Genomic DNA, 16,213 nt, shown 5'->3' with positions numbered 1-16,213 from the left:
CACCAACTGTGTCACAGTTTGGGATGGCAACTGCTCTGCCTCAAACCGAAAAGCACTGCAGAGGGTGAAAACTGCCCAACGCATCAACGGTTCCTCACTCCCCTCCATCGAGACCATCCAGGGCAAGCGATGCTTGCATAAAGTGAGCATCATCAAAGACTCACCCCAACCACTCCCCTCCGGGAGGCGTTACAAGTCTCTCAGTTTACAGTTTTTGCCTATTGCTTTTTGCAGAATTTGGCTCATTATGTCAGAACGCTGCACACAGCCAAATAAGATAGCACTTGGAGATAAACAGCTCACATCTATGCCAAAATGAAACATTGCAATCAAAACTCAACAATCTTTTCTAAAAATGTAATTATTGCAACAAAACCATACACACATGCACCATTTGAATTACTCATTCAAATCAACAGCAACACACTGCATGCATTATATATAAAACACTACAGTCTTTGTGTTTCTGTTTTTATCGTCATTTTCTCAGACTCTTCTCAGAGTCTTCTGTGAAACTCAAAAGTAGAATTTCTGCTGTAATCAATTTAGTACAGCGGTTAAGCCCTCAAATCAAGGGGAATTGTGCACTTTTTGAAAGTAACATGAAACTTCTACCATAGTTAGGTTATACATAAGGTTTATTTTCAGATTTGGAGGGAAGTCAAATTTGACCTCTGAGGCCCGGGAGAGGTCAAATCCAAGATGGCCGCCAACAATATTCAAAAGTGCCTCACGTTGGAACCAAATACAGTAGAAAAACACTTAAGGTGTCATTTCCCACTAACCTTTGGGTGCCCATTCTGTATCTGATAACTTTGAAACCACCAGAGTTCAAGAAAATGCATTTATGTAAAGGTCAAGGTAAACAAAACATCAAAATATTCATTTTTTATGTACCCTATGTACCCCAATTCATTTCTTTGTTGTCCCTGTATTATTCAGTTATTAGTTGTTATTTCATGAGATGTGTGGCTAATTTCATTTCTTCACAGCACAGCATTATCCACAGATGACCCCCCGAGACCATTTTCACAGACCACCTGCAATACCACCACTGGTTGAAAAAACCCTGCTTTAGAGAGTTGTTGCTACAGGCCACAGTACGCACAATGTAGAGAGCACTTCAATCGACATATTCTAACAGGTAAACATATTGACTATGAACAAACAATATTATTACATAATTACATAATATTATTCATGTTGCAAATTAATTTAACCATAGCCAGGAAGGAGTTTTCCTTGGTAGTTAGCTTTTGAGGTAAACATCATGGACATTCATCAAAATAATTATCCTAGCTAAACTAGAAGACAGTCTGGAACATTTATGTGAGCTGAAGCTAGTTTAATGATTGAACAGAGTATATTGTACATATGTCAGCTTGGTAATGTGAAATTTGTTATGGCTGAAATAGGTAATGTTAACAGAGTATTCTAGTTAAAAAGCCGGTCAACCGGGCTTGAACACATTTGTAGCTAGCATGTTAATATAAGGCTGTCTTTAATTACTACTTAATTAATTACTTCTTACTGTTAAAGACTATCAATTGGGAGATTGTTAGGGCAGGTTTTGTGGTGGACTGATGCTCAATGTTTGTTCCATCAAGTACCATGTTGATGAAGTCCAAGAGAGATGCTGGCACAGCCCTCTGCTGGCAGTTTTCTTTGAATGACCCGTCAAAAAAGAAAGATGAATTAAGGATCTCTTTGCGCACTACTTGTGCTGCTCGCATTAAGTGCATGGCATCACTGTTAGTTTGACAGGCTATCATGAGAGCTGGTCCAATGTCCTTCTCAAAACTCAGGAGTGTGTCTCTTCCGTGTGAATGTGCCCTCAGATGTGGAAGCTCAGAAAGCAGTCGTTCTTTCAGTCTGGTGGCGTGAATCCGTTCACCTAAAGTAAGACCAAGTTGTTCCAGCCTAGTCTTGTACAACTGAGCGATGTCTGTCAATTTGAAGAAAGGGGCACTGTTCTCATCACTGTTCATGTCTTCTAGATATGCCACTAACTGTGCAAAGGCTATGCCATGTAGACAAGAATCATCTCCATCATTTCGTTTAGATGCAGCCTGCCTGGCTCTGTTGTACAATGAAGACAGACAGTGGTGATGGTACTTGGCCTCAATGGAAAGGCACACTTCCACTGTCAATGTTGTAACTTGATGCATTATAGAAACCTGAAGAACCTGCAGCAGGCTCATTGCAAAGGAAGCAAGTAGGTTCTGTGGACGGTGAATGTCTGGGGGCAGATCTCGTGTGTACAGTCAAGGTATTTTGTTGTTGTGCTGTAGTTACTTTCCCCCGACTTAGCTCTCATGATAGTCTGTCAAACTGACAGTGATGCCATGCACAAGCACAAGTAGTGCGCAAAGAGATCCTTAATTCATCTTTCTCTTTTGACGGGTCATTCAAAGAAAACTGCCAGCAGAGGGCTGTGCCAGCATCTCTCTTGGCCTTCATCAACATGGTACTTGATGGTACAAACATTGAGCATCAGTCCACCACAAAACCTGCCCTAACAATCTCCCAATTGATAGTCTTAACAGTAAGAAGTAATTAATTAAGTAGTAATTAAAGACACAGCCTTATATTAACATGCTAGCTACAAATGTGTTCAAGCCCGGTTGACCGGCTATTTAAAGGAACACCAGGCAAGCCTGCTGCTTTTTCTCTACGAAACTCCCCCTCGCTCGGTCTGAAGCTCTTTTCCTTTTCTTTGCGTCTTCTGTCAAGAGTTTTCGTTGCTTCTTCACCGGCTCTGCCATACACACGTTTTCAACAATCTCTAGCGTTTCGTTAGCCTGCCTGCTTCGGTCGGCGGGTAGGATACACTGAACTTGCAAGCGGGATATTCTTCCTACAGGCAATAGGGGCGGGCGAGAGAGTCTAACGAGTCATTTAACCATATACCGACTTACGAAGATGAGTAATTAACACGAAAACGTTGCCTGGTGTCCCTTTAACTAGGCTACTCTGTTAACATTACCTATTTCAGCCATAACAAATTTCACATTACCAAGCTGACATATGTACAATATACTCTGTTCAATCATTAAACTAGCTTCAGCTCACATAAATGTTCCAGACTGTCTTCTAGTTTAGCTAGGATAATTATTTTGATGAATGTCCATGATGTTTACCTCAAAAGCTAACTACCAAGGAAAACTCCTTCCTGGCTATGGTTAAATTAATTTGCAACATGAATAATATTATGTAATTATGTAATAATATTGTTTGTTCATAGTCAATATGTTTACCTGTTAGAATATGTCGATTGAAGTGCTCTCTACATTGTGCGTACTGTGGCCTGTAGCAACAACTCAATAAAGCAGGGTTTTTTCAACCAGCGGTGGTATTGCAGGTGGTCTGTGAAAATGGTCTAGTGGGGTCACCTGTGGATAATTCTGTGCTGTGAAGAAATGAATTTAGCCACACATCTCATGAAATAACAACTAATAACTGAATAATACAGCGACAACAAAGAAATTAATTGGGATACATAAAAAATGAATATTTTGATGTTTTGTTTACCTTGACCTTTACATAAATGCATTTTCTTGAACTCTGGTGGTTTCAAAGTTATCAGATACAGAATGGGCACCCAAAAGTTAGTGGGAAATGACACCTTGAGTGTTTTTCTACTGTGTTTGGTTCCAACGTGAGGCACTTTTGAATATTATTGGCGGCCATCTTGGATTTGACCTCTCCCGGGCCTCAGAGGTCAATTTTGACTTCCCTCCAAATCTGAAAATAAACCTCATGGTATAACCTAACTATGGTAGAAGTTTCATGTTTCTTTCAAAAAGTGCACAATTCCCCTTGATTTGAGGGCTTAACCGCTGTACTAAATTGATTACAGCAGAAATTCTACTTTTGAGTTTCACAGAAGACTCTGAGAAGAGTCTGAGAAAATGACGATAAAAACAGAAACACAAAGACCAATTTTCATGGTTACCCGCTGTACTAATTGACACTTTTTGCAAAAAAAGTTTTTACAAAAAACAAACATTCTTACAGAAATAAAGAAAAGTAGAATCACAGTGCAATACTGTAAGCGATTGCACTCTAAACTCTACTGTAAGCGATTGCACTCTAAACTCTACTGTAAGTGATTGCACTCTAAACTCTACTGTAAGCGATTGCACTCTAAACTCTAATGTAAGCGATTGCACTCTAAACTCTACTGTAAGCGATTGCACTCTAAACTCTACTGTAAGTGATTGCACTCTGAACTCTAGGCCAGTCGTGGCCTACTGGTTAGGGCTGGCTTGTAACCGTCGGTTGCCGGTCCAATCCCCGACCAGTAAGAACGTCCGAAGTGCCTTGAGCAAGGCACCTAACCCCTCACTGCTCCCCAAGCGCGGCTGTAAAGCAACTCACTGCTCTGGGTTAGTGTATGCCTCACTGTGTGCTTTGTGTTTTCACTAATTCACGGATGGGACAAATTCCTTGTATACGCAAGTATACTTGGCTGAGAAACCTGATTTTTTTTTTTAAACAAATAAAAAATTTAGCAACAAAACAAAAGTAAAAAAAAACAATTACTGAAGAAATTGCTATTGAAAAAAAACATTTTGTGTGTGTGTGTGTGTGGTGCGAGGGTGGGGTGGGGGGTTATGGATCCTGCCTTCTGTTCAGATGGCCACAAGTCCTCATCGCAAGTGATGTTCCCTCGGGCAACGGGGGGGGGGGGGGAATATCACACGGTGCATCGCGCATGTGTGTACAGTATGGTTTTGTTGCAATAAGAAAGGATTGTTTTGGTTTTGATTGCAGTGTTTCATTTTGGTATAGATGTAAGTTGTTCATCTCCAAGTACTATGTCTTACAGCTGTGTGTGTAGAGTTTTGGCATAATGAGTTATATTCTGCAAAAAGTGTATAAGCAGTAGGCAAAAACTGTATTATTATTATCTAAATCCTGTAAAAACCTCTAACCAGAGTTCTCGCAATGCTCATTACCTATGCCCATGCAACCAAGCTGCACAAATCATATCAGTGTATCTGATAGGCGGACCAGAGGCGAGCTAGCAGATGACGAGAGCGGTGCAACGTCGAAGTCCGGAATCAGTCAGTAAACATTGGTCGTATGGTCTTATCCAATTGCGTCGAAGTCTGGAATCAGTTAGTAAACATTGGTCGTATGGTCTTATCCAATTGCGTCGAAGTCTGGAATCAGTCAGTAAACATTGGTGTTATCCAATTGTGTGCAGTGATATTTTCAAATGCATGCTTGTCGCCCCTTGAGTTGGGGCATTTTCATTACTCATAGCCAGACCCTTAAAGGGATATTCCACCATTTGGGGAATTACACTCATTTTCCACCTCCCCTTAAACAAGTTAAACAATTGATTTTCCACCTCCCCTTAAACAAGTTAAACAATTGATTTTTACCTTTCTCAAGTTCATCCAGCTATTCTCTGAGTCTGGCGATACCACTTTTAGCTCCAGCCTAGCATAGATCATTGAATCAGATTAGACCATTAGCATCTCGCCTATGGGACATTTCTATGGGAGATTCTTTGAGTGCTGTCTCCTCATTAGAAAGTCTTTGTTTGAACCTGCCGCTAGATGTATTTTTTTTTATCTTCTACTGTCTTTATTGTTCATTGTGTATGTATGCTACTGAGACCTTGAATTTCCCCTTGGGGATCAATAAAGTATCTATCTATCTATCTATCTATCTATCTTCTATCTATCTATTGTTATAGGCATTTGTAGGCATTTGTGGCCGTTTTTGGGAGGTAACCAGACGGTAAGTACACCATGCTGTTGGAGGTGCAAACAAACATTGAGATCACATAGAAAGCAGCTGGCTCAAGGGTTATAAAAGTATTTTGTCATGTTAATTTGTATAATGAAAGCACCATTTTTATAGCCATCCATGTGTGTTCACTTCTGGCTCCTTGGCTATCAATTTGGTAACTATAAATATTTGACGTCTTTAGAACATTAAACATATCGAAAGTGTCAAATGTTGAGATTTTTGGACGTTAATCACTAATGCTATTGTCTATCCAAAGTAAAGTGTCTGTTTCAAAGTTCAGTGACGGTCAAGAAGTGAACACGCATGGATGGCTATAAAACTGAGCTTTCATTATACAACTAAACACGACAAAATACTTTTATAACCCTTGAGCCAGCTCCTTACTATGTGATCTCAATGGCGATGCAGCGTTTGTTTGCTCCTCCAACAGCATGGCATACTTGGTTACTGCCTGGTTACCTCCCAAAAACGCCCACAAATGCCCGTATGTTTGTGTGAAAGAATGGTTTTTGGGAAGCGGAGCCAGCTTGTACTGGATGTCATATGAGAATGAACGCAGTCTACACAACCATGAGGCTCCACACACTGCTCTTGACCTTTAGATAAGAACACATGGCCAGTGAATGTTGTCAAACTGTGGCTGTCTTTGTGAAGTGGCACCTGGTCACCTGGTTAACATTTCTTCCATGTGCAGCAGTGTAAAGCCATCCGGCACCACCCTAGCCTTGCTAGGCTCTCACAAGTCAACAGACAGCCTCAGTCATTGGCCTCCTTCCTTTGTGGTGACAACTATGGGTGAGATCCACTCTGAATCTACAGGCTCTAGACATCCTGTTCCACCAGTCTTTTAAATTCCTCGGACACTGCTTCTCTAACAGCAAAAGGCAACCCATGCCGTTTCTGTTGGACTGCTGTATCCATACTTTAACTACGTGAGTAAAGCCCTTACTGTAGCGCAACCCAGCATGTTCAAATGAACATTCTGGACAGTGCTGTAGACGGAACAAACAAAGTTGTTGTAACCTGGCCATTTATCACTTGCATTTGTAAAGCAAAAATAAATAAATCCCTTTCTAGCACTGCAGACCCACGCTTTATAATGTAGAGGTCTGTGGCAGTACTGCTGCCATGAACATCACATCTGACAAGTCTGTAGTCTGCAAATATTATATTATATTCAGTGTTTATAAGAATGATGAATCTGCTGTGTTCGGCGGAAAGTAGGGTGTAAAGTAGTGGTGAAAGGAGCACCCTATCCAAAGCACAGTCCACATCATCGCATTAGTAATACAGCAATACGGAGAACCTGTCAGGCAGGAAAGAATCACAATGAGAGGAGTGCAGGAGTGCCAGTGAGTAGTCTACACATTAAGGAATGTCTTCTTTGCCATTTCTTGTACTACAATTATTTTCAGGGCTCAAGCTTACTCTGTCCTCCCTCACCTCCCCACATTGAAGCTTATATTCTTTTGTTGTATGCCTTTTTGGGATTTATTCTTCATGTCAAAATGTGTCTGTCAAGATATCTTTGCAATATTATCACTACCCAAGGCTCTTAGTCGAGGTTTTCAAAATAATATGGCTAAATACGGGCCTTTATCAACGGCCGTGACCTCTATGGTATGCTTTGCATTCTGCGTCCCAATCTCCTTGAGTTTATCTTCATGTTGAGCTTGTATGTCATTTGTTGTGCGTTCACAGACAACTTGCAGTGCAGGGAGGGGTTTAAATATGTAGATGCAACCAAACTCGATCGCCTGCCTGGTAATCCAGGTGGGAGGTTGTGAGACTATCAACCAAGACAGCAAAAGGATCGGTGTGACCTGAGGAGAAGGAGACATTATGTAAGAGTAAGACCATTTATACTGTTTTTTTGTTTTGTTTTGTTTTTTAAAATAGAAATGGCATTTATTTCATTTGTAGCTTTCATCATGAAATGCTGGTAAGTGTGAGGTGGTGTGTGTGTGTGTGTGTGTGGTTAAAGGGATATAAAGTGATGTCTTAAATAGAAAACCATATGTTTCTTTAGCATGAGTGAGGTCACTTAGAATCATGTTCACTCAGAATCATGTTCATTATCACTTCATCTGTACTATTTGTACCCACCCCCCTCTCTCTCTCTGTCACTCTCTCCCTTCCATCTCTATCTCTCTCTCTCTCTCTCCGTCTCTCTCTCACACATGCAATGTTTGTGTCTCTTCTAAGTGTAAAATATGTAAAAGACAGTCTCTCAAACCGCATACTTCTGTCAGTACACAGCTAGTGCGCACTGAAAGCTGACTTGCGTTGTGCCCACTTTTTGATGGTTAGTATTGTGCCAATATCTGCACTATATACTTAGGGCCCATCCCATTTTTCCCCATTTAAAACTTCTACTTGGTTTTGATTGCCCTCGACAGTAAAGTCCCCTCGACAAGGGAAGTGGGGCTGAAGATCTTTCCATATGAATTGGGACACCACTATATGCAAATTAGCGTAGCAAACGTGCTCACCCAGAGCCTTATAGATAGATAGATATATTATAGCTCTCTCACCTACGTCACGTGCAGCGTCGACGTGTGTACCGGTAGTAGCCTGCTACTATTTTCATTCAGGAATATGCCGGTTCCAGCGGTCGACTGTTGTGTGGGCTGTGTTCATGTGAACGCCGGAACACACATCCTAAATATTGACGAAACTACCCAGATCATATATAATGTTAATTGATGGGCAGACTCTCTCAAAGCACTCGGCAGATATCATGAACATCGTCAGATAGCGTTGTGAGATATTTTCATCAGTTTTTAAACTAGCATATTCCAACATATTTCGAAATGTTAATATGCTTATTTGCAAAGCAATGCAATTTCATTATTAGCAATGCAATTGTTCCTTTCCAGCGGTGTCAGCCATCTTGGTTGAAAAATTGCTCCCTAAACTAATGGGATACCCTACCCCTACACACGCAAAAACGAGGGTTAGGGCAAAAATCTAGGGGAAGGGGAGGTATTGGGACGGGCCCTTAAACTAAGTATTTGAAGTGTGCATTTAGGCGGTTTGAAACACAGCCAAAGACTATTTGGTGACATGCAAATATTTCTGAGTAAACTTCCTTTATCCAAAACTTTTACCTGCAGCAGAAGAACTTATTTTGCATGGACATGACGCTCTATTTACGGAGAGGTAGGCTGTCCCTCACTCCTTGACATTAGACTTTTTTGAGTACACACATACTTCCTTTACAGGTTTTCTCCATTGGTTTGGCTCATTTCTTGAAACAGAAATTACATCAAAATAACATGGACAAACCTCCAATTCACTTGGAAATTGTTCACAACAGAATTGGATTTCTCATTCATTTCATCAAATTGCAAATGTCTTAGTAGTACATGTCTCAATGTCTCAGTACATCTTTGCAAATGATTAAGTACAGGTAGCCTATTAGCACAATTTCCAAGTGGATAGATCTTGTTGATCTAAACTGATTTGGGCAATTGATCTTTGCAATTTTCGTGGCACTGACACAGAAGGAATTTAGTTTTGAAGCATGAGTGAACAGTTTGGGAGAGATATTAGCTTTTGCAAGTGAGCTATGGTGTTGTGCTGAACTGTAAGACTGTTTTGCCAAATAATCTTAGAGTTTTGAGAATGTAATGTCTGTTTCAAGAAGAGAGCCAAACCAATGGAGAAAAACATTAACTCATTCACTAATGGAGAAAAACATTAACTCATTCACTAATGGAGAAAAACATTAACTCATTCACTATAACTCATTCACTAATGGAGAAAAACATTAACTCATTCACTATAACTCATTCACTAATGGAGAAAAACATTAACTCATTCACTATAACTCATTCACTAATGGAGAAAAACATTAACTCATTCACTATAACTCATTCACTAATGGAGAAAAACATTAACTCATTCACTAATGGAGAAAAACATTAACTCATTCACTAATGGAGAAAAACATTAACTCATTCACTCACAATCACCGTTGTCTTTCCTGTGCTCCTGTCTCTCTCTCTCTCTTTCTCTCTCTTTCTCTCTTTCTCTCTCTCTCTCTCTCTCTTTCTCTCTTTTTCTCTCTTTCTCTCTCTCTCTTTCTGTGCCCTATAGTACCAACATCATTACGTAAAAAAAGAAAGTTTGAAAAGTGTAAGTACCATGTTAGTTTGTTTGGTATGTCTAGACACAGAAGAATATTAACCTAGTTGTTGATTTTTATTTTCATTGATAGAAATGATGTCTACATATGTGAGTATTATAAGGAAGATACTAAAAATAGTCATGTTTGTCAGTTTACTTCAAAAGCACTCTCCACTATATATCAAAAAGTATGGGAAGTATAAATACAAAGTTGAGGTTCTTACTGAAAATATTACAGGTGAGGGAAAATGTTTGTATTTATTGATTTTCTTATATTTTGCTGATGCTTATGTTTTTATTTGTTTACAGTGTTGCTATTGTTCATTGTTGCTGCCTGTTTGATGGTCCTTTTTGCCTTGAGAGATGTTTTCTGTAAGTTCATGTATTACAGAATTAGGAATCATTTCTAAAATCACACTTAATAATGTATTATGATGACTAATATGTGTCTATTTAGATATATCATATACATAGCTTTTTATCTCAGGTTAATATATCAAGATCTTAATAGTTTACTCAATCTATCTGGATGACATATGGTATTTGTAAACATATTTATTCATTCAGTGGACAGTATGTAGTATCATGCTCATATTGTAGCTAATTGTTGTGCAGAACATGTTAAAAAATAAGAAAAATAATTATCTCCCATCAGTTCCAGAGATTTACTTTGAAATGAACACATCATCAGAAACATCTAAAGGTGAATGAAACTAATATAAAATGTTTAGTGTATGTGTGTGTGTGTGTGTGTGTCAGGCTTGTGAAAAATTCCAGAATTGAATTGAAACTGGCTCTTAAATTCCAATTCAATTCTTGAATTTCACTTGCATTTCAATCGAGGTAGCAAACAGGAAGCAGAATTGCAATTCGAATTGTGCACAACCCTGGCATGTGTGTGTGTGTGTGTGTGTGTGTGTGTGTGTGCAAGGCTGGTGGAAGGCCCAGGGTGCCAGACTACCAGGGGGCCCCACACCGTGGCAAGCTAATACAACATTGAAAATAGATTGATCGTGAAATTATACCAGAGACAGTTTATGAGAAAGCAAGAAATAATTTTTCAGTGATATCGGTTAATAGTCTGTAACAAGGTAACAACTGCCATGTCACCAAATCAGTGCTTGTTCCCCGCAACAAGACAGTCCTATCTTGGGGTGATGGGAGACACCTGTAGAGTTTTCCTAATGTCACATTTAAAAAAGTGAAATTGAATAAACCAATCAGATGCAACCTAGCCTGGGAACACCCAGACCTTCACAATTGTACAATTGGGCCTGGAAAAGGTTCTTCCAGCAGGGGCGTAAATTAAACTTAAATTGGTACATTAAACTCTTACCAAATCATTTAAAAAGTGTAGCAATGTTGTAAACGAAGGTTTTAAATGCAGTTGTTTACTCAATTCCAAAGAAATAGCAATTGTATTTGCGTGCCCATGTTTTAGGGACATTGGAAATGGGCTTCAATGGCCTCTTGGCCAAACGGATCTGCAGAGCAAATCACAAATTTGCCAAATGTTTGCATGGGTATTCCCAGGCTAGTTGCAACCAGTGTTAAATTCTGATCTATTTATCTATCTATTTATTAGTGATGGGCAAATGAAACTTTGGTGAACCACTAAACCACAGCAGTGTGAAGCTAGCAACACTAATGAAAAAATCCAATATGGCTGCCACATGTAGATTTTTCAACATAAAAGTCCTTACCCAAACCAGTATATGTAACCAAAAATATTGGTTTGCTAAGGACTTTTATGTTGAAAAATGTATGTGTGGCGGCCATTTTTTTGCTTTTCAGCTAGTGTCGCTAGATTCACAATGCTGTGGTTCAGTGGTTCACCAAAGCTTCATTTGCCCATCACTACTATTTATCTATCTATCTATCTATCTATCTATCTATCTATCTATCTATCTATCTATTTATTTATTTTAGCCTGACGAGCCAGACCCACATTAAAATGTAGGTCTGGGGACTCACCATTCGCAGTGCTCAGTCCTAGGGGCAGGATAATCAGTTGTCTTTCAAATTCCCTCTGCACGCAATAGGATAGCGCTACAAATCCCACCAGCGGAGCTAGTTGGCTAGTTCAAACTTTTGCCAACTTAAAACAAACTTAACTCGTGTCACGCTGTTCGCCAACAGCAACATCCACCTTCTTTGTTTTCAAGTAGCAGGGAATTCACGCCGAACCATTTCAACTCTGCCATCAATTATGTTAAGCCCGCCTAACGACTCTATACACGATGTGACTGGCCCTATCGAAGTTTAATTTTTCCAGCTTGCAAGCCAATGGAGAGTTGCTAGACTAGCCCAGGCAGCCGCTAGGGTGCGTCTAGATTTCTAGGCTATATCTATCTATCTATCTATCTATCTATCTATCTATCTATCTGTTATTAACGAACCTCGCCCTGACTCAGCCCACTTTGTGCGTCTGGCTATGCACTGTCGGCAAAATACTCGTCAAACTCGCACCCTGCCTCCTATTCATTCCTATAGCCCTTTTTTCCTCGTAGACTATTGTTTTTTTTTTATTCTGTGTTGCCTGATTGTGATTGTTCCGGAATTTATTAGGGCCCAAGATTGCCTTCCCCTGGCCTTGTGTGTGTGGGTGTGCACTCACGCTTGTATGTGAGTGTGTGTGTGTGTGTGTGTGTGTGTGTGCGTGTGTGTGTGTGTGTGTGTGTGAGTGTGTGTGTCTGTCTGTGCGTGTGAGTGAGAGAGAGAGACTCTGCCCATGAATGTAATGTATTGAGGTTGCAGGTGTGCACTCATTGCTCATATAGCTTTTGTTTTAGAGATTAAACTGCAGTGTACTGAATGCCTGCCAGATTGTACTGGAGCTAGTCATCTGGTGGACATGTTGGAGCTAGTCATCTGTTGACTACTGGAGGCCATGTTGCCGGACAAACAATTAAACAATCACGTCCTTTATCTTAAATTGCAGAGAGGGCATTTGTACCCTTTGCCTTCACTTCCAATGGCCACCAAGATAAAGGTAATATTTTCTGTCCAGAAAAAAACTTTTTTGGTTGTTTCTACGGCGGACGTCATAGCTCATCTGGGTCATTCCTGTCACCTTTTTTGCAGGTCTACAACACAAATGCGGTCTTTCAACGGGTTGTGTTATAGGGACCTTTGCTTTCAGAATAAGGAGCGGTGCTGCAAATTCTATCCCGCCTACAATGTGCTTTAACGGGCAAATGTGAGTTTTTTCTCTGGGAATACTGAATAATCCGGTCAAATGTGAGTTTTTTCTCTGGGAATACTGAATAATCCGGGAAAATGTGAGTTTTTTTCTCTGGGAATACTGAATATTTTTCTCTGTGAATACTGAATAATCCGGGCAAATGTGAGTTTTTTCTCTGTGAATACTGAATAATCCATGATGACATTGTATATTTGCACAATTTAGATGGTATAGTACCATGCACTCTGTGGGCATGTAAATGTATAGTACCATGCACTCTGGGGGCATGTAAATGTATAGTACCATGCACTCTGGGGGCATGTAAATGTATAGTACCATGCACTCTGTTAGTACCATGCACTCAGTGGGCATGTAAATGTATAGTACCATGCACTCTGTGGGCATGTAAATGTATAGTACCATGCACTCTGGGGGCATGTAAATGTATAGTACCATGCACTCTGTTAGTACCATGCACTCTGTGGGCATGTAAATGTATAGTACCATGCACTCTGTGGGCATGTAAATGTATAGTACCATGCACTCTGTGGGCATGTAAATGTATTGGACCATGCACTCTGTGGGCATGTAAATGGGAGCTCAGAGACATATGCCCCCAGAGTGTAGCGCTAGTACAGAGTGTAGCGCTAGTACAGTAGCTGTCTGGCTGCGTTAGCCGCTGGCGCTGTTTTAGCACGTGGTTTATTCGGTCTATCAATAACTAAATATTTGGTCTGTTACCAGCATGTTCCGACACTTACATCTACTCTTAGAACATAGCTACTCACAAATGCATTTATTTATTTATTTTTTTTAGGATTCTCAGCCGTTCACTGAGAAATACAAATGAGGGACTCAACATTGCTGTAATCAATGGTATGCAAATGAAGGACAGATGTCTTTATGTGGACAATTCAAAGGTTCCTTTTACAGTAGTAAAAGTAAAGCCTAGATTACCAGGCAATCTAATAGTTAATAGAATTCATTTCTGAGCACTCACTTGAGTCATTTCTTTCATCAGATTTTTAAAGACAATATTACACTAGTGACTATATGAACATATTTGTCCAATTGCAGTTACTCTTTGATTGAAATAGAATTGTTTTTTTGTTTTTTTGTTATAGCCCGAACAGGAGAACTCATTAGAACAGGCACCTTTAACATGTGGCATGGCGGTAAGTTGCTCTCCATACTACAGTATTGCACAGAGACACTATTTACACTATTGCACAGAGACACTATACATTGACAGTATTGCACAGAGACACTATTTACACTATTGCACAGAGACACTATTTACACTATTGCACAGAGACACTATACATTGACAGTATTGCACAGAGACACTATTTACACTATTGCACAGAGACACTATACATTGACAGTATTGCACAAAGACACTATACATTGACAGTATTGCACAACGTCACTTTGCCATTATCCCAACATTTTTTTCATTTGTCTTTGGCAGAGGTTGAAAGCCTGGTAACATTTCTGAAGGCTGTTGAAAAAGACACTCTTGTGCTGATTGCAACATATGATGATGGAGCAACCAAGTAGGGAACAGTGTTGGATTCCTTGCTTATTAGCCATCATTAATCATGCTTATTAGTCACCATTAATCATGCTTATTAGCCATGATTAATCATTCTTATTAGTCATCATTAATCATGCTTATCAGTCATCATTAATCCTGCTTATTAGTCATCATTAATCCTGAAATACAGTTGTTTTACAATTAATCTTCAAAAAGTATTGTGATCAGAAACAAAAAATAATTTACAGGATTACTGATGAGGCCAGGGGACTTATTGCTGAGCTTGGAAGTACATCCATCAATAAGTTAGCATTCCGTGACAACTGGGTCTTTGCTGGAGGGAAGGGCATCAGTGGAAAGAGTCCATTTGAGCAGGTACTGTACTGGTGTTGTAACGTTCTTCATTTTCAGTTTTTCAATTTTAGAATATTTTTTGTTTACAGATTGATGTGTGTTCTATTCCCAGCACATCGCAAACAACAAGTCAAATAATAAATATGACACGTGGCCTGAGCTGCTGGAAATCACTGGTTGCATTCCACAGAAGATGGACTGAAACTGGATGAAGTTACTCAGCCTCAAGTGTGATACCTTAGTGAGAAAATCCTTCATAAATAATGGGATTGAATAATGTTGGATGCTCATGGACATTAGTGTTGGTCATGGTTGAAATAGAAATACACAGATGTGTCCCCAGCCGTGGCGCTGCTGGCTGGGGCACCTGCACCGTACACCGGCGACCCGGGTTCGATTCCCGCCCCGTGGTTCTTTCCGGATCCCACCCCGATTCTCTCTCCCAGAAATACGCAGATGTAGGCCTATTCAATTTATGAGCTATGTTCATTTATAGGCCTAAAGGTCTGATGTATTATTCACTATTTAAAAATATATTTTCTATATTTAATTATTGTTGGCAATCTATTTTTATTGAGGTAGGATTTTTTTAGCGCTTATTGAGGTACTTGCAATACTCTGCAAGTAAGGGAATGCAAAACTATTATGAGGGAATGCAAAACTATTGCGAGGGAAAAAATGTATGTCCACCTCTAAAAATAATTCCCATCATGTCCTTTGGGTGGCTGTGTATGTGTGAGAATTATTAAATTATTGTGTGTTAGTGTAATGCAAATGGCTAAATTAATTTGGACAAAATGTCACTTCGTGATACAGTGCAACTGGAGAGTTTTTAGACCCTTTCAAGTTTTCCACATTTTGTTATGTTTCAGACTCATCTTTAAATGCATTCAATTATTTTGTTCCTCATCAATCTACACACTATATTCCAATACTCCACAAAAAAACAGGTGTTTGGAGTGTTTTGTAAATTTATAAAAAATAAAAGAAATATTCCATTTAAGTATTCAGACCCTTTGTTTTGACGCTTGCAATTGAGCTCTTAGCCTGACGAGCCAGACCAGAATTCATATCGAACCGTTAGGCTAGTGACAATGGCCCCACATTTTTGAGATACCCCTACCGGAGGTAAAACTAAACCCAACAATGTTTTTCCTCATCTCTAAGGTCTCCCATATATGAAATGGATTCTTGGCTAAAAATATTTTACTGCTAAGATTGTTAAATTAACAGATATTGTT

General features: G+C 39.6%; 1 protein-coding gene across 11 annotated transcripts; it reads left to right on the top strand.

Moving 5' to 3' along the window:
* Positions 1 to 7,520: 7,520 nt before the first annotated feature.
* Positions 7,521 to 15,975, top strand: LOC143109056 (protein FAM3C). Of its 11 annotated transcripts, none has more exons than XM_076271648.1 (13): positions 7,527 to 7,610; positions 7,972 to 8,071; positions 8,883 to 8,928; positions 9,868 to 9,906; positions 10,207 to 10,269; positions 10,553 to 10,600; positions 12,839 to 12,889; positions 12,982 to 13,096; positions 13,899 to 13,957; positions 14,206 to 14,256; positions 14,553 to 14,637; positions 14,867 to 14,993; positions 15,085 to 15,975. In XM_076271648.1, the coding sequence occupies exons 2-13, from the start codon at positions 8,069 to 8,071 to the stop codon at positions 15,172 to 15,174; spliced, it is 777 nt and encodes a 258-aa protein (XP_076127763.1). In that variant the 5' UTR covers positions 7,527 to 7,610; positions 7,972 to 8,068; the 3' UTR covers positions 15,175 to 15,975. The 11 variants fall into 11 exon arrangements, with proteins under 11 accessions (XP_076127830.1, XP_076127814.1, XP_076127772.1 ...); XM_076271639.1 differs by having other exon boundaries at positions 7,535 to 7,616; XM_076271715.1 differs by lacking the exons at positions 7,972 to 8,071; positions 9,868 to 9,906 and adding an exon at positions 9,989 to 10,005 and having other exon boundaries at positions 7,521 to 7,610.
* The last annotated feature ends 238 nt before the right edge of the window (positions 15,976 to 16,213 follow it).

This window comes from Alosa pseudoharengus, unplaced genomic scaffold (genome assembly GCF_046254945.1).
Source record: "Alosa pseudoharengus isolate Yale_2024_CS ecotype anadromous, Long Island Sound unplaced genomic scaffold, YU_APseudo_1.1 YU_APseudo_1.1_scf_10, whole genome shotgun sequence".
NCBI lineage: Eukaryota > Metazoa > Chordata > Actinopteri > Clupeiformes > Clupeidae > Alosa > Alosa pseudoharengus.
The sequence above is the reverse complement of the archived record's forward strand: the minus strand, read 5'-3'. Positions and strand labels throughout refer to the sequence as shown.

Excerpts from the sequence above, each read along its gene's own strand:
- LOC143109056 (XM_076271630.1), top strand. Across the intron at positions 10,601-12,838 it reads ATCATCAGAAACATCTAAAG|AGAGGGCATTTGTACCCTTT; the intron begins GTGAATGAAACT and ends CTTAAATTGCAG. Across the intron at positions 14,638-14,866 it reads TATGATGATGGAGCAACCAA|GATTACTGATGAGGCCAGGG; the intron begins GTAGGGAACAGT and ends AATAATTTACAG.